A 21,906-nucleotide genomic window follows, 5' to 3' on the forward strand; every position below is an offset into this window, starting at 1 on the left:
TCTCTCTCTCTCTCTCTCTCTCTCTCTCTCTCTCTCTCTCTCTCTCTCTCTCTCCTTTTCACACACACACACACACACACACACATACACGTGCACACACCAGGAGGCAGGGTGACAGGTATGGTACCATCCCCACCCTCACCCTGAGACTCGGTGACCTACCTGAGGCACCCTGAGCCTGCCGCAGCTGGGAGTCCGAGCCCAGCCTGGGGCCCCCCTGCTGCCCAGCACCCCGCGCTGCCTCCCCACGGCCATAGCTTCTCCCTGGCTCTCACTTCCCGCCGGAAGCCAGTTTGAAGGCTAGTGAAAGCGCGTTGATGGTGGTTCTCCCTCCCTGCTGTCCTGGCTGTACCTGCCTAGGCTCCATCCTGGCTCTGCACGTGCTAACTGTGTGACCTTAGCAAGGGACTTGACTTTTCTTGACTGTGGTTTCTTTGTCTGAAAAATGGAAATAATAACAGTGCCCACCTCAGAGGGTCACGTGGTGATTAAGTGGTATAATGCACATGTGCCCGAGAACAGGGCCTGTAGCGGGGAGCACTTCCCGTCTTCCCCCTCCCTCCCTTCTGAGGGCACTTTCACTGAGTGGAAGCTGTTTGAAAACTATGGAGTTTGGGCCCTAAAGCTAAGTGGGAGATGCCTCATTGAGCAGATGCCACTCTAGCCAGGGAGCTGTCTTTGTACTCAGGGCTGCAGCTACAGGGTGGTGAACAGGCACTGAACTTCTCACTAGTTGAGTGGCTTCAGCAAGTTGCTTCCCCTCCTTTCCTTTTAGGTAAATTACCTGTGGGGTTGTTGTAAGGATTTAGTGAGAAAATATGGAGAAAGTGGTTAGCATGGTGGCTGGCACAAGTCAGACACCCAGCAAGGGTAGCTCGGGTCACACCTTTTACGTTATTTGCTCCTGGCACGGCAGGGCTGGCACAGGCACTGCCCAGAGCCTTCTCACCAGGAGCTGCAGGCGGGAATACACATCCTATAGGACTGACTCTAGGTGGTGGGGTTGGCAGAAATGGGCCCCTGCCGTCTGGCCCTCCTAGGAAGCAGGACCATCTCTTGCCTGAGATGAGTGTCATGCTGTTGGGCATGGAGAACAGGATTTAATGAAAGCAGCTTAAATCAACATGCCCTGCACTCAACAACCAGCCTGTAATGAAATGTGAGCTGACAAGTTTCCCAGCACTTTGGTTAGGTTTGTGGAAACAGTGAAGTCAGACTTTACACAAGTGTTTACTCAGGCCTCTGGGTTCTCAGCAGCTTGGCTTGCTGTCTCATCTCAGAAATTCCTCCTTAAATCCTGCCTCATTGATGTGGTCAATGACGAACCATGTAAGATAACCGTTTAAGTAGATTCCTGTGGCCTGGAAGAGCACAGGTTATATGTCCCACTGCCACCCCGAATACACCTCTGTCCTCAGCTCTGGGCCCAGTGGAACCTCACTGCGTCAGTCTTTGGGGACGCTGGTGGTGATGGTGGTTGTGATGGTGGTGATGGTGGTGATGGTGATGGTGGTGGTGGTGGTGATGGTGGTGATGATGGTAGTGGTGGGGGTGGTGATGGGGGTGGTGATGATGGTGGTGGTGATTGCTACTGCAGTTGTTTTACAGATGGGAAGGCGTTAGAGAGAGGAAATGACTTGCCCGCAGTAACTAATCAGTGGCAGAATTTGAATTGAATCTAGGCCCTCTGTTTCCAAGTCCTCAGCTCTTACCTCAAGTCTTCCTTCCATCCAAAGAGGTTTCTTTGCCATTCATCTTGTCTTTTTTCCTGATAAGTCACAGGATGGAGCATTAATTAGAGAGTTGTCCATTTCTTAATGCTTACCATGTATCAGGTGCTGAACTAAGTGCTTTCAACCATTATCTTAGTTAAGGGTCATAAGAACCCTGTAAAGGAAGTATTACCACGTCTGTTTTCCACATAAGGAAACTGAAGGTCAGAACTAAGTTAAATTCCTTGCCAGCATCTCCCCATTGGAAAGTGGCACAGCACGGATGCAACCCAAGCCTGGCTTCAAGGCCTCTCCTAAGCTCTTCGGTGTACTGAGCCATGTATTATAAATGTGCCTCTCTCTTGTCAAACTGTGAACCCCATAAAGTCAGTGTCTGTCATTCTCCCTAGTGCATGGCCTGACAGCCATTAGGTTCTAGTGATTATTGAATGAATGACTTATCCAGGGAATCATCAAAGAAGAATGAGGGGTTACAGCCAAAGGCTCTGCCCAAGAAGATCCCAGCACACTACCCGCTGGACAGTCTAATCCCTTCTCTCAGGATTCCGCCCCCCCCCCCCCCCCCGACCCCCAACCTTATCCGCTCCCCCCACGCCCCCATAACACTCTGCAAAGCTAAAACCGAGTTCCTGGGCCCCGTCCTTCACTTTCCAGACCTAGCCCATGTTCATTTCATGGGCAGTGCCAGCCAGCCAGAGCCCCTCCTGGATGAGAGCTGGCATCATTTCACCTCCTTCAAGCCACCTTCCCCAGGGAGTGGTCCTGCTGGGCTGGGTGCCTCATCAATTTTGCATAAAGGGGGCACGCTCAGCAGCCCTGCGGAGCAGAAGGGCTCCCTCCCCACACCCGCCCCCTCAAGTGCTTTAGTTGGCTTTTCATCCTCTTGGTTCAGAGCTGCCTTAGAAAAGGGGAGGAATTTAACCTCTTTGAGATGGTCCTTAAAATTGGAAAAGCCTACCTTTCTTTCAGAGCCTAATGACTTCTAAATCTTCTAAAGAAGATTTCAGGCTCTGTGGCATTTTCCAGAATACCATATCAGATTCGATCCCTTAAACCCATCATTTGCCCCTTCACTGGCTCTCACGCAGGTCTTCCTTCCCCTCCACCCCAGCCCAGTCATCTCTGTCCTCAGCCTCATAAATTCATTCCTCGTTTCCACTTCTCTACAAGCTCTCTCCAATCTTGTCTTCCATAAATGACCTTTATTTGAGAGGGCCCTCTCACTACATTTTATTCCTTTGGGTTGCCGGCTCACAGAAGCAGTACCTGGCAGAGATTTTGATTGTAAAATGCTCATGCTGGTCGTTTATGATTCTTATCATTTCATTGCAGTTGGGTTTCATGGAATAACAGGTGGAGATCTTTTAGAGATTCAGTGGTATGGATTTGGGCGTAGCATGTGCAGTCAGAAAGAATTGCATGGGATTTGGAGTGGGACCAAGCTAGAATTTCAAGACTGAGCTTATCCAAAGAATATGGCTAATGATACCTGCCTTGCAGGGCTGTTTTTCAAATTAGTTTTGATATGTATATATAAAATGCCTAGCATGGTGGCTGGCACTCAGTAAGCACTCAATAAATAAAGTATTAATGTATATTTTTTCGAATGCATGACTAAGTCTAAATTAGCCAAACAGTCCTTCAACTCTAAGCAATTGAAGTTTGAGGGCAGCTTATATGGTGAAGGTCTGGAGCCAGAACTGGACTGGAGTCTATGTGACCTGAACAACTTGCTTTCTCTCTCGGAGGCTCAGTTTTCTTGTGGTTACTGAGACTCTCTACCCACCCCCCTTCCCCCCAACCCCCGACTCTGGTCGTCGCGTCTAAGTGAAGAGTCACTAACGTGCTGACACATTTATCCCCAGACACCAGCACAAGGGCCCTACGGCGCTAACATTGGCCTCTGCTCAGGGACTGAGCTTCCTGAGCTTTTTCCAGAGAGGAGCACAGCCTCTGCAGAGAGCACCCCAGAAGAGCTCCAGATGCGCACCCACTGCTGACAAGCACACACGCCCCCTCCATTCACTCACAGCCCTTCCTGACCTCTCATGTGCTGGACCATTCTAGGCCCCGGGGGATCAGCATGCCTCAGGCCACTCAGGAGGTGACACGGAGTCATGAGGTGTTAAGGCCTCCGACCGTGGCATTTATGGTGGGTTTGGGGTGCACAAGGGCAGGAGCGTGCCCTCGGCCAAGAGGGGGACAGAGAAGAACCTGGGAAGGTCTTCCCCAGGATGGAGACTTGTGAGCCAGATTGTGAGAGGGGACTGAGGTGGGGCTCCTGGTGGAAGAGGAGGGGAGGGCCGTCCAAGCAGAGGGAACAGCATGTGCAGAAGTACAGAGCGGTCCTTCAGTTTGACTGGAGAGTAGGAGCTGAGGAAGTGAGGCCAGGGAGGCAGGCAGGGTCCCAGTCATGGAGTCCACTCAATGTCTTGCTGAAAATCTCAAATTAAAAAATCTTTCAACGCTCACTGAAGATTTCCCTTTCAGACTCCACGTCAGGGCTCTTTCTTTAACTCTCTCAGTGCATCATGGCCTAGGTCCTACCTCAGCTTAGCGAGACCTTCTAAAATTCAAACTCAGATCCTTTGAGCTTCCAGTTTCTTCTCTATTACTCTCCTCCCCTACCAAAAAGAAAAGCAAATCACAAAGCATAATTAATAACAATAATGACCAGATAGATATGGAACAGAAAAGCTCTGTTACCAAATGAAGTCACAATTGATAGCAAAATAAGCCCAATTTAAAAAAAAAAAAAAAAAACTGAAAGTAGCAACAGGGTTAAAAAAAATTAAAGCTCTAAACATAGCAGTTGCATTAGCCCTAAATTTTGAAAATGGTAATTCAATTTTATTTACGAGGCAAAATATAATTACGTTTAGATTTGAGGGAACAGAATTTAATTCTTACTAATGACAGAAAGACTGAGTGAGATGCTGTAATGCCAGAGAAATTGTCTTCTGTTCATGGATGGGAGAGAAAATTAGATTCAGCGTTGAGCATTCTCCCCTGTTACAAGTCTCATTTGTGTAGCGGGAATTGTTCACTCTCTGAGAAGCATTTGCTTCTCAGCCCAGAAAGCACAGCACCAACATCCAATTAAACATCAAAAGGAAACGATCAGACTGGGCCATTTCTGTATAGGTATGTTATGGGAGGGGAAACTCTAGGTTAGAATTTCACCCAAGGAATCATGTCCGTTGAGACTTGACATTTCCTGTGCCCTTTCCCAACAGCAAGTGACGGCCTAAACTCAAAGTTCAGAATAATAAATGTCCAAGAGACTGACAGTGAAGCAGAGAAAGAAGTGCATGTGTTAGAAGGAGGCAGAGAAGACCCCACCAGTTGCCTGGGAAGTACTGTGGAGGTTCAGACACAATGAGATGGTCACTTCCTAACATTTAATCAAAGCCTGGGAAATTGGGCCCAAACAGGCGTGCTACTAAATACTGCCAGAGTCAAAGGTTGATAAACCAGAAGCTGGCAGCTTTGTAATTTAGTAGAATTCCTGCCGACAGCCCTGGAACATTTTCTATCACAACTGGAGCTCTTCAGTATGCAAATCTAAGCCCTTCTGAAATTGGGCTTCAGAATTAGGTTTCTATTTGGATGCCCAAGCTGATATCTTGTACAAAATCTCTGGCTGTCTTCCTGAATCAAATGGCTGGTATGGTAACTTTGTAATTTTAAAATAATAACTATCCTTTGAATGGAAATTTTATTTACATTTTACAGAACTCCTCCATGTATGTGCTTCATGATTTATTCAAATGACAAATATATAAGCCTCTGAAATTGCAGACGGTGTTATTCTCAGGAAACCAGGGTTCAGGGAACTTGAGTGCCTTTCCCAAAGGCACTCTGGGAAAGAAAGGATTCAAATCCAGCCTTCTCTGGGTTCAGAACCCATGCTTATCCCCTGCGTAATCCTGCCATTGGCTATTACCAAGGTTTACGCCGATACTGACCATGGATCAGGTATCAGGTTTACAAGGTACCACTTCACTTGGTGACACTGCCAGGAACCATGTAAATTGGATCATGACCACGGTGGACCTGGCAATACTACAGGGGTTCAGGAAAAGAGCAGTTGCTTTCAGCCGGGGTGATCAAGGTGGCTTCTTGGAGGAAGTGGGATTTAAGGTGGGTGATGGAGGTTGGATTTGAATTGTCAGAGATGGAAGAAAGAGGCAAGCACCTTGCAGCAGCCCATTGTGGAAGTCAAAGATTTGCATCAAGTACATAGATGAGGCAGATGCTGGCATTTTCTAGGGAAGAACCACAGTTTGGAGTAGCTTAGCTTAGGATACTTGTGGCGGTAGTGAGAGGGAGAAGAGGTGAAGGAAGTTAGCAGGCATCAGATCATGAATGGCCTTGAAAGAGTTTAGGTTTCATCTGTCAGCGGAAGGCACTGAAAAGTTTCAGGCAGAGCTGTGACGTGGTCAGGTTTGGTTTTAGAAAGCTTATTCTAATATTGGCATGCAGTTTGAGGTGCCTGGGAGACTTCTAGGAGGAGGTGTCCATGGTGGAGGTGGAGAGGTGGACCTTCACAAAAGGGCATCAGGACTGGAGGTCTGAACATCAGCTATCTCTTCAGTATACCCAATTGGGCCCTTTCAGTGGGGTAGTGGTTCAGCCCTGGCCAGTTACCTTTTTTGGCTTCTCTGCTCACCAGTCCTTTCTCGGCTTGTTATCATTCTGCAAAGTCAGAGCGTATTTGGAGGCCTCCGCCGTGCTAGCTTTGAACTCCTTTAATCAGGAAGCCAGATACCCTCCAATTAAGGTGAATAGAGGCGACTTACTACTTCCTGTGATAGGTGCTTCATAAAGCTTGAAATTCTAGTCCTGGGGGAATAGATTGGAGACTGCTCTGCACCAATGTACTGGAATCCATTTTTCTGCTTGGTTTGAAAGCTTTCTGAGCTCCTTGAGTGAGGTGAAAGGCCATGTGGTTTCCAAGGCTCATTAGCTTTCTGCCATCTAGATCTGGGGGACCGAAGCACGGCTTGGAGCCGCTCTGACTCTCAGGTGATAGGGATGGAAGTTGAGAAGCACGGGAGAGTGACTTGGGTTTGGCCTCAATGTCAAAAGAAGATTCATTACTGTAAGGAAGTCAGGTGCTCCTTTCCTATACCTTCCTCCCTCCTGACTTCTTCCTGTAACCTGCACTGAGACTAAAAAGCCATCTGCCCAATTTTGTGGGAGAGGGAGGGAGAGAGAGTGGGTGCTATATTCGAGCCAAATTGTTCAAAATGCAGGGATATCTGGCCTGTGGAAGTGAGAGTTAAATTGTAATTGGCCTACTGTGTGCCAGGCATGGTGGCCAGCTTTGTGCTCATTTATACAACTAGATAGACTTGAGTTCCTTGAGGATGGGAATAACTTAATACAATTTCTGAATCCCCAGATTCTAAGGGTATCTGGCATATAGTAGGTCCTCAATATATTTTTAAATCAATTTTAAGATTCATTACTGCCGTTTTATAAATGACCAAGATAAGGCTCAGATGTGTGCAATGTTTGTTTCCCAGAGCCGGGAAGTAGCAAAGAAGGCTTTGATACCCAGCTTGCCCAAATCCAGGCCTCTGCCCTGTGCAAAATCATAGTACCTTGAATAGTTACTGGAGTGCCCTGCCTCAGACCACTGGAATCTGGCGGTACATGGATGCAGTCAAAAGATACATTTTCTGTGTGAGACTCACTACAGAGTACAGAGACTAATCTGATGATGGCAGGGTCCTGGAGGCAACACAGGTAGACTAACAACCCTGATAAAGGTTTGCATAAAGTGCTTTGGGAAGGCAGGAGATGAAGCCCCTTCCAGTGCGGGGTCTGGAAGGAGGCTTCAGGGAGGAGGTGGCATTGGAGCCAGACTTCAACATGCGAAGACTGGGGGAAAGGAGCACGTAGACCATGAAAGCAGCCTATGCAGAGGCACAGAGGAGGGGGCCAAAGAGTGGTGAGGCCTCCCCGCCTTTAGCCATTTATCTAGCTGGCCCCTTACATGACTATTTCCTAAGGCAGCCATCAAGTTCTTACTCAAGTACTAATATGCACATGATTGTGTGGCCAAGGACAAGGCACTTCCTCTCTTTGGCCCATGTTTTCCTGTCTACAGGATGGTTAGAGCATCTCTAAGATACCTTCTCATGCTCTGACCAAGAAAACTGCTCCTCTACGTTTTCCTCCTCTTTTTGTCTCTTAACCCCTAAACCCACCTGAAGGTGAGCCCCTGGCCACATCCAGGCCACCTCCTGCCCAGCATCAGCTCCCTCCTGACTCACCCTCCTCCTCCTTCGTGTCCCCCTGTTCCCTCAGCCCTTTACTTCCAGCTGTCTTCCTTCCTCACTCTCTGCTCCCGGTTTCTGTGCCTTTCTTCCACATCCACCTTGCAAAACCCAGGATCACTCCAGCCACTCACCGTCTCTGATCTTACAGCCGGGCTTCTGAGTGCTTTAAGCCAAATCATGTCACGCTCACGATCTTTAGCCCCTCCTGGGTCCTTCGAGCTGCAGTTCTTCTGGTGCTTTGTGAGTTCTTACACTCAGTCCCCAGGGGACTCTTTCAGATGCCCACATCTATCCATTAGCATCCTCCTCAGCAGAGACTCCCGCCTCACTGAGAATATGGAGGCCGTGGCTGAAGTGCTCTCTCATTATCCTGGTCTGTCCCTTACACGGGTCTTTGCCGCTTACCTCTCCCCAGGGCATGAGGGACCCAGGAAGCCTGTCCTTCTGATTATGCTCCAGATCCAGTCCTCTCCGGCTGTGGAGAGGAACCTCAGTTGTTCACGTCCTCCCCTTGCTCTCCACGGTATCTTCAAACCCTCCCTTCCCCTGGCCCTTTCTAGCACATAAACGTAAAATAGTTGCCATGTAGTGAGTGTTTACTCTGTAAAAGATGTACATGACATTAGGCACATTACATGATGTTCTTTTAAGCCTCACATGAACCTGAGGTGTTGGTGTCTCTATCCTTTTTTGCAGAAGAGAAAGCTGAGGCACAGAAAGATGAATTAACTAGCCCAGGTCAAACAGATGGATGGATGGATGGATGGATGGATGGACAGTTAGATGGCCTGTTGACTTAATAGCTGATTGGATGATTAGATGATTGGGTTGATGGACAGATGGATGAGCCGATGGACAGGCAGATGGATGGATGGAGGTTGAAAAGACAGATAAACAGACAAACAAAAGGAAAAGTACTTCACATGATAAACGTTGAGTCAGGGTGAAATCAGACTCTGATTTCAGAGATTCTCTAGTCTAGCTGAGGTGAGGATCTAATACATAATTGATAAGGAAATATGTCAGATTACAGCTGAGGTTTTGCCTAAACCTGATCCCACAGTTCACAGACCAAAAAGCTGTGTTAATCATAGTCACCTTTCATTCTAGCTAAGTACCTTTGAGGAAGTCACTTAGTCTCTCCAAGCAGTTTCCTCAGTGACGGGAAGTGAGTGAAAATAAAATTGCAGGGATGTTGTGAGGATTTAATGAGGTAACATTTGTGTGCCACCAATAGTGGTTCTACAGTTTCTCCTTATTTTTGCCTCAAATGCTGTTTAGTGTAGCTTGGACTTAAAGTGTCCAAGGATTTCATGAGAAATTCCCCCAAGGAATTTTCAAGGACCAGGATTTCGGGGAAATCCCCCAAACTGGGCACTAACTCAGATGAGCTAGCGATGCAACAGAAAATCCTAGTGGAAATCATTTAAAATTATTTAACCCTTACTAAAATTTCTTAAGGTCACTTCTAAGAACCTCAGGTCCTAAGCAGAATAGGACAGTTTTCCCTATTATCCCTTTTAGTGCTAAATACAGACTTATTCAAGGGCTTCCCAGGAGGTCATATGGGGCCAAGGCTCTGCTTTCACATCCCTGAATTTCAAAGACAGCTTCACCTGTATCTGTTCCTTACTCAGCAGGAAAGCACACAGATCCTTGTGTGGGGTCCCCTCTATCCCCGACTTGTGTCAATTTTGAACATCTTTCCAAGTCAAAGGAATTTTATGGGAAAATTATATATAAGTATTTCCCTTTAGGGGAGAGGCACAGCTTCCCTTACCAGCTATTTTAATGAACAGGATTGTAAAGTAAGTCCAGACAAATTAAAACGTAGCTGTGATAGGTCCCAGGCTTCATCCAGGTTCATATGGGGATTAACATTTAATGAGAGGAGACTGGAGCAGGTTTTTTCCTCGTGTATACACTTTGGAGCACAATTAACCAATAGCCAAACCATATATTTTTCCCACCCTTTTCGTCATGTGTCCACCTGCTTCCACATCATAGAAAGGGAACAGGTATGACACGGGCATTGGTGCAAAGGAAGATGTGTGTGAGGGTGTAAGAACTGAGACACTTTAAGGTTACAAGCTATCAGTCGGAGATTGGAGAAGATAAGTTTCTAAGAAGGTTAAGCACAAAGAAGGCTGAGCCTCTGTGTGAATATATTTAACCAAATAAATTTTGTACAATATGGCGCTGGGATAGAGTTGAGCCAACTGACATAACACCTCTTCCATGAGATTTTTTAAAAATTCATCTGTTCTTTCAACAAATATTTGTTGAAAGCTCATTCTCTGCCAGACCTGGTGCCTGCTGCTGGGAACCAAGATGAGTAAAAGCTAGAGCCTGCCATCAGGTGGGCTTCCAGTCTAGAGAGAAGACAGACGTGGATACCAGTGAGGCAGGGCAGAGGTGGGGTGGGGAAGGGGAGGTGCTGGGGGGGGGGCGGCTTTCCCCAGGAGAAGAGCCAGGGTGTTCTTGGGCCTGACCTGGTTGCTCTCCAAGGCCCTGTATAGTTCAGCCAAGAACTTTACAGACTTGGAATGACACTTTAGGACAGTTGGGGATTTTCACCCGCTTTTAAGAGGAAGCCGAAGCTACACATACAGGTGGCTTCTACCTGGGTTTTAATGGTCATGGCTGATGGTGCCATGCTAGGTAACCAGAGAAAGAGTTTCATACCCAAATTTTGAGGCTCTGCTGCTAGAAAATATCTTGCTCTTCAGGGAGATGCTTCCCTTCTCGGTGACTCGGAGGTGCACTGATACAGGATGCCGTAGGTCTCCATCAATCAGTTAATGTTCAGGACACAACATACATAACACAGATTACACAGAGCCATTCACATTTACCCTTTCCTTCAGTTACCACCACTCACTCACCCTGTAGGGGACCATTATTACTCTCCCTGTTTTGGGGGTGAAGAAGTATGGTCCAGAGAGATTAAGTAATTCTCCCAAGGGCTCCGCAAGGACTCAAGGAGACTGGAGAGTCAGAATCTGAATCCGTGTCTACTGTATGGATTGTGTACTCTATGGTACGTCAGAGGGTTCCTCCCAGGCCCCTACGGTCCAGCATGTAGTCAGACAGTGCCGATGTTGATCACATGACCGTCGCCTAGCCTTTATCAAATGCTTGCTTGTGTCAGGTGTGTTGCATAAGTCAGAATTCACATCTGATCTGACTTCAGTCTGATAACACTTGCCACTACACCCCATTTCCTTTCTTATAAGAATATGTGTGTGCACAGTTCATCATATCCTGACTATGTGCCAGGCTCCGTACTAGAAGCTTCACTTCTATTCATCTTAACGCATTTAATTCAATTAGGTTACGTCCGTCTGCCGTGCTAGAACGTCACTCCTTGAGGTCAGGAAAGAGCCGTGTCTGTCATACTCACCATTGGATCCCCCAGTGCCTGCTCACCCTTGGATTTGCACCCAGTGAGCGCTCAAGAAATGAAGCAAATGAGGGTGATTCCTCCACCAGCTCTCTGCAGTAGTCAGTGTCACCCCCAGTTTACAACCGAGCAAACTTGAGACTTAGGAGCTGTGACCCAGATTTCACAAAGTACCATTGACATTACATGAAGGGCACAGGAGCTGTCAAAGCACATTCTTTAGCATCATCCTATTTGGTTTTCACCAGCCACGCTGGGAAGTTATATCTGCTTCAGTGTAAAAGCAGAATCAGAGAAGCAAAAATAAAGCAGTTCCTTTTGTTTCAAGGACAAAAAAAAAAAAAAATTGAGGTACATTAAAAAATAACAATGGGGCCTACAACTTGAGACCAAATGAAGCAGAATCTCAGGTTTCTGCTCCCGTCATGAGGCAGTGGGTCTCCTGCACTTGGGCAGAGAGCCCATCTGCAGAAGAGAAGCTCAACACTGACAGGTTGTGTTACCATCAGTTAGCACCACATAAACGTCAAGGTCACCCTGTTCAGGCCCCTTCCATTAAAATGTGTAAGAGCTCACAACCCCGCTTGTAAAGGACTAATGGAGGGGTGCTCAGCCACCAGACAGCTTTAGCTTCGCACCAAGGCAGCATGTCTAGTGTAAACTGGCGGGGAGATGGAGAGTTTGGAGGGACAGCCCCGCAGTCTCCAGAGGAGAAAAGCGAGCTCGGGTGTCTGGGAAACTCTGTGTAAAGAATCTCATTGCATCTTGCACATAGCCAGGGTCTGACTTGAACGTAACGAGGGATAAACAACAGGGCCAGAAACGAGGGGAGATCTGCTGGAAGAACCAGGAGGTTCCCTCAAAGGAGAGCCTGCCTCTGTCTATTCTGTGACTCAGTTTCCATATCTGTAAAATGAGCCTGCCTCTGTCTAGCCTGTGACTCAGTTTCCATATCTGTAAAATGCTTATCTTGCAGCCTTGCCCTGAGGATTGTCAAAATGAGGAGAAAGCACCAGATGAACACACGACCTTGTAGAGTTCCCCTATGCTCTCTGGGTCTCAGTAGCCTCACCTCTAAGAAGGATAATAGCCAGCATTGTTGTGATAGTTAAATGAGAAACTGTATGTGAAGGGTGCTTTGTAAACTGTAAAACCTGATATAAGTGTTAAGTTATTAAGCCAAAAATGGCTTTTCCATACATTACCTCAGTTGATCTAACGCCAGCCGTGTAAGATTGGTAAAGTGGGAATTATTAGCCTCATTTTACTGAAATGGAAATCGAGAGTCAATGAATTGCATAACTTGCACCTTGAAGATTACCCAGCCAATAAGTGACAAAGCCAAGAATAGATACCAAATCTGTCTGATCCTAAGATTCACGGTTCTTTTTTCATTGCACGTAAGCAGAAAGGTGCCGAAGTGAGTAACAGCTGTAGATTACTCAGCTGATCTTAGCAATCAGTTTGGGCTTTGTCTGGGCAATGATCTCCTGTGGGGCAGAGACTGTGTCTTATTGACCTCTGTATTTCTAGCACCCGGCGCAGTTTCTGGCACATAGCAGGCAGGCATGGACTATTACTGGAAGAATAAAGGAATCAGTATGAGCTGTATATCAGGGCTGTGTACCCTCTGAAGTGGGTGCTGTCATCATCCCTATTTTACGGAGGAAGAAAATGAAGCTCAGAGCAGTTGAGAAGGCTGTCTAAGGTCCCACAACTGGCAGAACCAAGATTTGGAGTCACACCTGATTCCAAGTCTTACGCTCTTTCACACACACTGCCTCAAAGTTAACTAGTAAAGGAATGAACTACCCAGTAGTGAGGACCTGAAGTGAGGCCGTCAAGTGCTGGGGAAGCCCTGCCTCTTCTGCTCTCAAGCCCGTGACCTTCAAGTGCCCCGCAGCCCAAAACACCAAGACTGTGAACTCCAAGCACCCCGAGGAAGGCTGCCCCACAGCCTGTCCCTCTCCAGGCTCACACCTCGGTGAACAGAAGGCTTGTTGGAAGTTTACTTTCACACCATAAACTACCACCTGGAAAATGTGCTGAGTAAACCCCCCAGAATGCTAAGCTGATCTTTCCTCCAGGCACTCAGGTGAAAGTCTCAGCCAGCCCTGAGTCCAGGCCCTGCCTCCGGAGTCACCTGGGTCGATGCCCTTGCAGCACTGTGCAGGAGGGATGGAAATTTCAGACTTAGGACGTAGGGAGACCCGGGGACCCGAGATTGTCATTCTTCATCCTGAGAAAAATCCAGGACATTGTCCATGTGAGCAAGAAGGGAAGGAAACTTGAAGAGCATCTTGAGAAAATCCCCTTCCTGGAGGGCTGCTGGGTGTCCTCTGACACTTTGCTCCACAGCTCCACGCTCGCTTGGGAAGTTTTCACAAGGGCAACCCACCAGATAAGCAGACAGATAGACCTGGACTGACTCTCAGCCAGGCTGAGCAGGGTGTACCTGAATTGTTTTCAATTCTTAGGCACCTGTAGCCCCAGGCACACATGGATTTATTCATTATCCAGCAAACCTTAATTAAGGGTCTGTTCTGTGCCAAGATCTGTGCTGGGTACCAGGCCTAGAGGTGATCAGAATTCATCCAGCCTCAGGTTGTCCTGAGTCTGACAGTGAGACACGCAGAAATGGAGAAGCAGTCTACCACGTCACATGGAAAGGCACAGAGCAAGAGAACAACCGCTGAGTGAATCGTGGGAGACTTCTCAGAGGAGGAGGGACACTCCAGCCGAGCCTTAGGGATAGATCATGCTGTGTGACGTGGAGGATGTTTATATCATAGACTCCCACAGTCTTAGATGCCATCAGGTCCCCCCTGCAGTTGATGAGGAAACCAACACCCAGAGAGGGCAAGTGACTTTCCCAAGGTCACACAGCAGATCCGTGGCTGAGCAGACACAGACCTCACAAACCTGGTCTTTGGACACATAGTCTAAAGCTCACTGTCCTGAGAAATCTTTCTTGAGTTAGTGATCTTGCCATGCCCTTTTCTATTGTCCACTTCACCGAATGCTCAGCATAGCCCTGATGGGTAGAAGAGGTGCTGTGAGGCAGCATCACCAGTGAAGTCAAGGAACCTGCCCAGGGTCACACAGCTTCTGCTCCTGAGCCTGGCATAGAACCCAGGTCCCCTGGCTCCAGGTCAGGGCTCTTTGCACACATTTTACAGCAGCCTTTCTCTCCCCTGGGGAGCTGAGAAACCCAGTGTGGTACTGCACGCATTAACTCCCTTTCCAGCTGCTTTGCTTGGCAAGATGTCAGGCATAGGAACACACCATAAATGGGAACTATTACTGTTTTCTGTTTTGCTTATTTTTTTAATTCTTGAACATTTTAGCCGTTGCCTTGTAGATTAATATGGAAGTTCTGAGCCTCTGAGATCTAATTTTATTTTCTTTTTCAAAAGTGGTTGGACTGTTAGTAGCTTCCAAGCCAGGAGTGTAGCTTGGAAGGGGTAATGTGCAAATGCAATTTGACATGGGTGCCAGTCAGTTTAATTTGAAAGAAATTAAAGGTGTTGGGATCTTCATTTGAAGAATGTTGGGCCACGAGGCACAGAATCGAGTCAGGGCCTCCATCACAGCCCTGGCAGAGAGCATCAAGGGCCCCAGTTGTTCAACTGGTTTCCTAAAAAGGAGTTGTGTTTCAAAGCTCTCATAACCTCTGCCTGAGTAACCGTGAAGTTGTCGCTGGCCCTGGGCCCAAGGGGCTTGTGGATCAGGTCGCGTGTGTCTTTTGCACCATGTCACAGACGGGCCTTTGTGAAGGGCTGGGCAACTCCAGTCTGGCTGTGAAGTGCCTCCACCCCCAGTCCAGCTGTTTGCTTTGGATGGGAAAAGCCATTTAGATGGTGCTTGGAGTTGGGGTGATGAAGCAGTGAGCAGGGGAACTGAACATAAACCCAGCAGAGCACCAGAGAACCCCCCTGGGATGCGGGGGTCCAGCCTCCCCTTTCCTCCCATCTCAATTAGAGTCAAAGCTGGAATGAAGTGCAAGCCCAGGACCCTTCATGCACCCCAGCCAGACCCACAGGCACTTCGCCTGGCTCATCCTCACTTTGTTTTCACACATAACTGGTTTTTAATTAAATTTGACTTCTCCTCGCATCTGTTCAGAAGGGTGGTCCCCTTTGGAAGCGGTAAGCACAGAAGCGGGGACAGGCTGGCCACAGAGAAAAGTGAACAGAGCAGAGCCCTACAGTCCATACTATTTTGGCGAGGAAAGGGGCTCGGGACAGGCCTCTGGCTGGAGAACTGTTCTTGTCCGAGGGTCCTTGTCCCCAGAGATTAGCCTCCTGAGCCTCTGGAATCCCGACTGCTCACAGAGCGTGTGACCCTTGTTCCCAAGAACGACTGGCTCAATACTTGTCTTTTCTCTCTCCCCCTTCTCCCTCCCCCCACCCAGAGATCTGTGCGGCCGAGTGTGGTGGCCACGGCGTCTGCGTGGGGGGCACCTGCCGCTGCGAGGACGGCTGGATGGGGGCGGCCTGCGACCAGCGCGCCTGCCACCCGCGCTGCGCCGAGCATGGGACCTGCCGGGACGGCAAGTGCGAGTGCAGCCCGGGCTGGAACGGCGAGCACTGCACCATCGGTATGAGGGCCAGGCCCCCGCACCTTCTCCAGGGCTGCGCGGTGCCGTTGTCTGTCGGGCACTTCGGGGCCCCTGTCGCATGTGGGAACTGGGCCAAAAGTCCTTTCATCTGACGACATTATGGTTGGCTTTTCCTAGACATCAGTTGGACTCAAACTCACAATAGGACATTTTTAACCTTTTCCCTCCCACCCTGTATCTCCCAGATCTCAGCTAGCTGGTCAGCGTGCCTTGGGTTTAGCCCTTCCCGGGCCAAAAGCAGTATAACTTTGTGTTAGGAGCTGGGGTTCAGGCATGAGGCAGATGACTCTACCTTAGCAGCTGTGAGCAAGTCCCAAGGCCTCTCGGAGCCTCAGATTCCTCACCTGTGAAATGGGGATAATAATGCACGTAAAGAGTTTAGTACAGGCTGGCACATCGTACAGTACTCCATAAACATAGCCATTAAATCCAGTTTATGGTCTGGTTGGGAGGTCTTGGGCTTAGCGCTGAACACCCCCAGTAGCCTCCTAGGCTGGAGCTCCCGAAGATGCCTGGGATCCCGGGGAAAGCTTCCCGCAGGCCCCAGGCCACATCTGCATCCCATTAGGCCTGGGATCTCCCCCCTCCCCTGTCCTCGGCTTCCGTCCCGTCTGCATTTGTCTCCTTTCCCCTCTCCTGGTGGCTCCTTGGCACCAGCCCCTGCTGAAGCAGCACTGTTGGCAGCTTTCAAAACAAGCTGATCACTCTGTTCCCTTCTTTCTGCCTTTCCTGCTGGTTTTGTTGATTTTAAACACAGCCAGACGTTTGCTTGGTTTATTATCCTGGAATGAACACTCACCAAAAGGTCTTTATTGAATCAACTGGTCTGTGTATGTGTGTTTTAACTTCTTCCCCTTCCATTTTTTTCAAGGAAGGGTCTGTGATCAAATGGCAAGCACATGGCTCTAGGAGACAGGATTCCGGGTGCCTCTCCAGCTCTGACAGTCACCTCTTGATTACAGAAACTGGGAGGCAAGCCCCAAAGATTATGAGGGACAAAGGAATTTTGAGCAAATGGAGCTACCTCTTATTTCATATTGTTTTAGGCCGCATGCCTTTTGTTTTGCAGCCTGAAATTAGTTTTTATTCATCATCCCTGCCTCCACACCATCGCCCTTTTTATCAATGGCAGTGGAATACCTTATACTTCCTAATATTATTAATAATGGGTTCTGACTTTTGAGTATTTACAGTGTGGCGAGCACTGTGCTAAGGGCTTTAACTGCGTTCTTTCCCACTCCCATCCATCACCCTGTGGAGGCACACGTATTACCCCCCTCCTTTTCAAGGACCTGAGGCCCAAGGTCACTTAACTGTTAAGAAGTAGGACTGGAAGTTGAGGCTTGGTTTTCTGAGCCTTGGGGAGGAGCTTCTCGCCAGCTGCTTGCTCTGCAGTCCTTGCAGGACAAAGCCCAGGTTTTCTGCAGAGGCCTCTGGCTCTCATCCTTCCCAGAGGCTGGGCCTTCTTATTCCGGTTGGTCTCAGAGTCCCACAGCTAGCTGGCCAGCCACACTCTTACCAGAGTCCAGAGCCGCTCCATAGCCGCCGGCAGCCCACCCTGCTTTTCCATAGCAGAACGCGCCGCGCTGTCTCACTGTGCGCCCCTGGGTGGCTTCCTTCTGTCAGTGTCATCCTATCCCACGACCGCCCTGGACACCTCTTAAAGAAAAGCAGCCCTAGTCACCAGAGAGGCCCACCTGCTTCTTTCAACTCTGCCCTTCCTTCACCTTCACTTTTCTGCATGACTAAGGACAAGCTGACCTTTTAGCCTCCCAGCCCAGAGGGGACCCATCCCTATTAAAACCAAAATCCAGCCCAGAGAGAATGCATTCTGTTTTCTATCACTTGCTTATAGAGTCCTCGGCTCACCTTACCAAGTTCCAAGAAGTTTATGGATGTCAGACTTTTATAAGGTTAAAGCATCTCATCTGAGTCAAATGACGAGGGATTTACAGAAATTCTCCCTGCGTCCAGTCACAGATGATTCATGGCAGGGCTTGTGGGCAGGCTGTGTTCCAGCCAGTGTCTCGTGGATGTTCCTCAGCCTAGCTTGAAGAACATCTCTGTTTTGATGCCAAGGAGTCAGACCAGCTCCTCCCACCTCCCCTGCACACCCTGTTGTCACTCTTTAAGAGCAAATTCCTCCTTGGGATTGCAGGTGCTTTTTCCTCTCCGGATAAGAAATACACCAAGGTAAATGTGCACGATTCAAGAGGGAGGTTGACAGTCATAAATACCAGAAAACTGTCACAGGACATTGAAGAAGTAAAGGACTAGTCATAGTGGCTCAGATGAAAGGACTTTGGCTCGGAATTCTATTACCTTTCATTGTGTGGTGCGCGTTTCCTTTGACCCTGTCCAATCTCCCCGCATGGCAACTTGCCCCCTGTGCGTCTCTGCCCGTGGCCAGCTGCATCCCCGCTAGAAACCCAACACCCTAGTGCCGAAGGAACACTTCAGTAACCTTGCTGGATGGAAGGGAAGGAGTACGAGATACAAACGAGGGAAACAATGGCGGTGCCTTCTTTTTTCTTTTCAGAATAGATATGAGAAGGAGAAACCCCTTTTTAATCTTTGATGGTAACAAGAAGCACTTCCTTATGTTCCAGGGAACTTCACTCCCTGCGAGGATCATTTAGGAAAAGCAAAAACTGCTGGTGTGAAAAGTTAGAAATTCGAAGTGTTAAATGTTCTCTTGTTGTCAGATTTCATCATTATCTAATGGGTCATCGCACAGCTAGCTCGTATTTTTCAATGTGGTTCTGTCCCATACCAGAGAAGAGGCCAGGAGCCACGACGCTGATTCAGAGACCTCCATGCAGTGGGATCCAAAGAGAGCAAGGCCTGTTCATTTGCACACTGCTGCCCTCCGTAAACGGGAAAGAATGACTTGGTTCCCTAACAGCTGGCATAAAAGAGTAAGACAAGTCTGGGCTCCTTTGGGTCAAGTCCCCAGCTTAAAAACCTTCTTACCCCAGTGACATTTCCCAGAGCAGATTATATAGTAGGAATTAAATATCTCCTTTTGGAGGCTTGGGTCCACCTTTTCTTTTATGGAAGCTCCCTGTTTTTTCTCAAAACAGGTTGGTTTCAGAACGAAAGGATATTTGGCAGTGGCATCCTCTTTCATGACAATATTTTTGTCAAAAAGCAAGACTATTTCAAATCTTAATTCCTTACGTTAGGAATTATCTGTCTCTTTGCAACTTCAAGAAAGGTCTTGGTGACAGCACCGTGGGTAGACCACATGGTCGCTGGGGGCTTCAGTTCCTCCCTCTGTGAATCACAGAGTGGGGTGGCTGGAGGAGGCCTGCAGGGGTGATGGAATTCCGGCCCCTCCTCCACTGCCCACAGACTGCACACCCATCACCTGCTCCTAAAAGTATCCCACAAATAAAAAAGGATTTTTCCATTTTCACTCTTACTTACTTACTAGTAATACATCCACTTGTGTATATGGAACCCAGTTTCCCTAGTCTAGAAGTTAAGGTCAGATGGATTGATTAGGATCCATTTCTCAAGTATATGGTCAACACAGAGTCATCAAAAACGTATTTTTGGACGTCTTTTCCAGGAATTTTATGAGTCTCTTAAGTCTGGGGCTTGACCTCCAGTTTCTTTAGAGAAAGCTGAAAATCATAGCTAAATTTAAGAAGGTGTTTAATTTTTCCTCTTTCTTTGAAAACACTTACCAACATTTTGGATCACTTCTATGATAGTTATTTTGTTCACTTCACTGCCCCTTGTCTATGAGGTCCCAAAACACATGTGGGAAATGCTAGCTCCTGATTACATGTGTAAAATTCCAACCTTGACCCCAAAGCTGTGACCGTTCAAGATGCCAGATATGCAGAAGTATTTACTAGGTTCCAGGAGAACTGTCCAATCATATAAATCTTGATTCTCAAACAAATCCTCCTCTGGGAGTAAAGATCAAAATAATACTCTGATGCTGCAATTACTAGAGCGAGCAAAGCCAGACTTCCCGATGCAGGGAAATTATAAAGAAAGGCCACACAGTCTTCTGGAGTTCTTTGTCCACTTTTGAACGGTAGCTCTTGAGTTTCTTTTTTGTAATCAGACAATCCGTAACCAAGAGCTCACAAGCCTTCACAAGGTATCAGCGCCTGTGAGATAATCCTATGCTTCTCCCTCCTCCGAGGCATTCTCTTACATCATGACCCATGAGTTGTAGGACAGATGCTGACACGGAAAAAGAGAAAACGGACAGGGATCTACCCCGTGTTATCAGAGCAAGAACTTGATTAGTTGATGGTCCTGGGAGCTTTCAGCCCACACGTGGTAGGAGTGGGAAACTGGAGACCAGTGAGTGGGCTCCGTGAGCCCCTCTCAGGGTGGGTGCCATCCTTCGTCCAAAGAGAGAAGAGCATGAATGTATCCAAGAACTTAACAAGAACATCTCTTTGATGATTTGTCATCCATCTGAAAGAAGTTCAGATGACTGTAGCCACCCCAGTCATCACCTGCCGTAATGATCTTTGTTTCACCTGACCTAACGGGTACCAATGATACAGCTGTTAGAGTCAACGGAGGCTCCTGAAGAATAAGCTTCTTGCCATGTTCTTCACAACCTTTGATGGGGGCCCCTGAAGCTTCTCGGGATTATCTTAAGAGAAATTTCTGGAAACTTCTATTGGTACAGGCAAGTGAAGGAAAGAAGCTTTCACGTTGGAGGTCATAGAAATGCTAAAGAGATCTAAGACCTCACAGGCTACCCTCGTGCTAAGGCTCAGAGCTTGTCTTATAAATAGCTGTGTGCCTCCACTATCTCCACTTTCTTGCACAGTGACGGGAACATAGAAGCACGTGGTCCAAGAGGAAAATGACTCTGCTTCCATCGTCTTCATCCTGAAATCTGGAGGAGAAAGATGAAGGAATTTGGGGAAGCCCCGAATCCACCATCCATAATGCAAGCTTAGGGACTTGGCGTCATCTTTTCTTAAAGTTAGTGCTTTAAAATCACGATGAAATGTTACGTGACTTGAGTCAAGGGCATATGTGCCAAGCTTTTCAAACAGCAGTGTGGACTTCTGCATGTGCCTTTTTATAAGTAAATGGCATCAGACTTCAAAGACTCAGTTACCACTTTCAGTTTCAATAGAGGCAAGGAAGCTCTCTTCCATTCCCAGGAAGCTCTTGGTCTTGGTATTGACTGGCTGTTATCAGCTTTTTTCACAGCGTGGCCTGAGGTCACTGTGTGAGGAAGGAATCCCAGGATTTGTGGAATCCACTGTTGTCTCCTGAAACCCACAACATTGATTACGACCTGAGTGTGCCTCCGTCACTTCCACTGGCTGGTGTTCCTGCCTGTGGTCTGAGAAATTAGTAAGCATTTTTTAAAGGTAGTAAAAACATATTTAATAGAGATCTTTATTGCTAAATAGTTCTTATAGCAATAGAAGAGAGAGAGAGGGAGCTCTCTGAGGTCAGCCCCTGGGTTTGGGGAGATTAGCCTATATAGTGGATATAATCTCTGCTCATCACCAGAGCCATGATATCACCGTTAAGTTTGGAGACGTTTTTCTGGTCAGAGAATTCCCTCCAAGTGGATGCTGCGCAGTGGTATGGTCATTTGAATCCCAATGATGCCTGTCTCGTCCAGCCGAGTCATCCTTGCCAACCCTGTGAGAGAAATCTAGGCTCACTCCATCTCATCTGTAGCTGGGTTCAGTGTCATTACCAAAACCTATGATTATGACCCTCCACAAAGCTCTGCAGATCTGAACGCTAAGCACACCAGCTGAGCCAGGAGATCTGTGTGTTGTGTCATGGTTCTCCTCTGGCGTATCCTGGGAGGTGATGTCTAAGCAATTTTAGATCACTTTGCAAAATTAGATG

General features: G+C 47.8%; 1 protein-coding gene across 1 annotated transcript in view; it reads left to right on the plus strand.

The window, feature by feature from the left end:
* Nucleotides 1–21,906, plus strand: part of TENM4 (teneurin transmembrane protein 4) — a 740,944-nt gene that overhangs the window by 599,383 nt on the left and 119,655 nt on the right. The window contains exon 17 of the mRNA XM_029207627.1: nucleotides 15,841–16,026. Coding sequence (XP_029063460.1) covers nucleotides 15,841–16,026 — 186 coding nt within the window. The remainder of the gene's footprint in view (nucleotides 1–15,840; nucleotides 16,027–21,906) is intronic.

The sequence above is a fragment of the Monodon monoceros genome, unplaced genomic scaffold, assembly GCF_005190385.1.
Source record: "Monodon monoceros isolate NGI ecotype Baffin Bay Population unplaced genomic scaffold, NGI_Narwhal_1 Super_Scaffold_7, whole genome shotgun sequence".
Taxonomy (NCBI): domain Eukaryota; kingdom Metazoa; phylum Chordata; class Mammalia; order Artiodactyla; family Monodontidae; genus Monodon; species Monodon monoceros.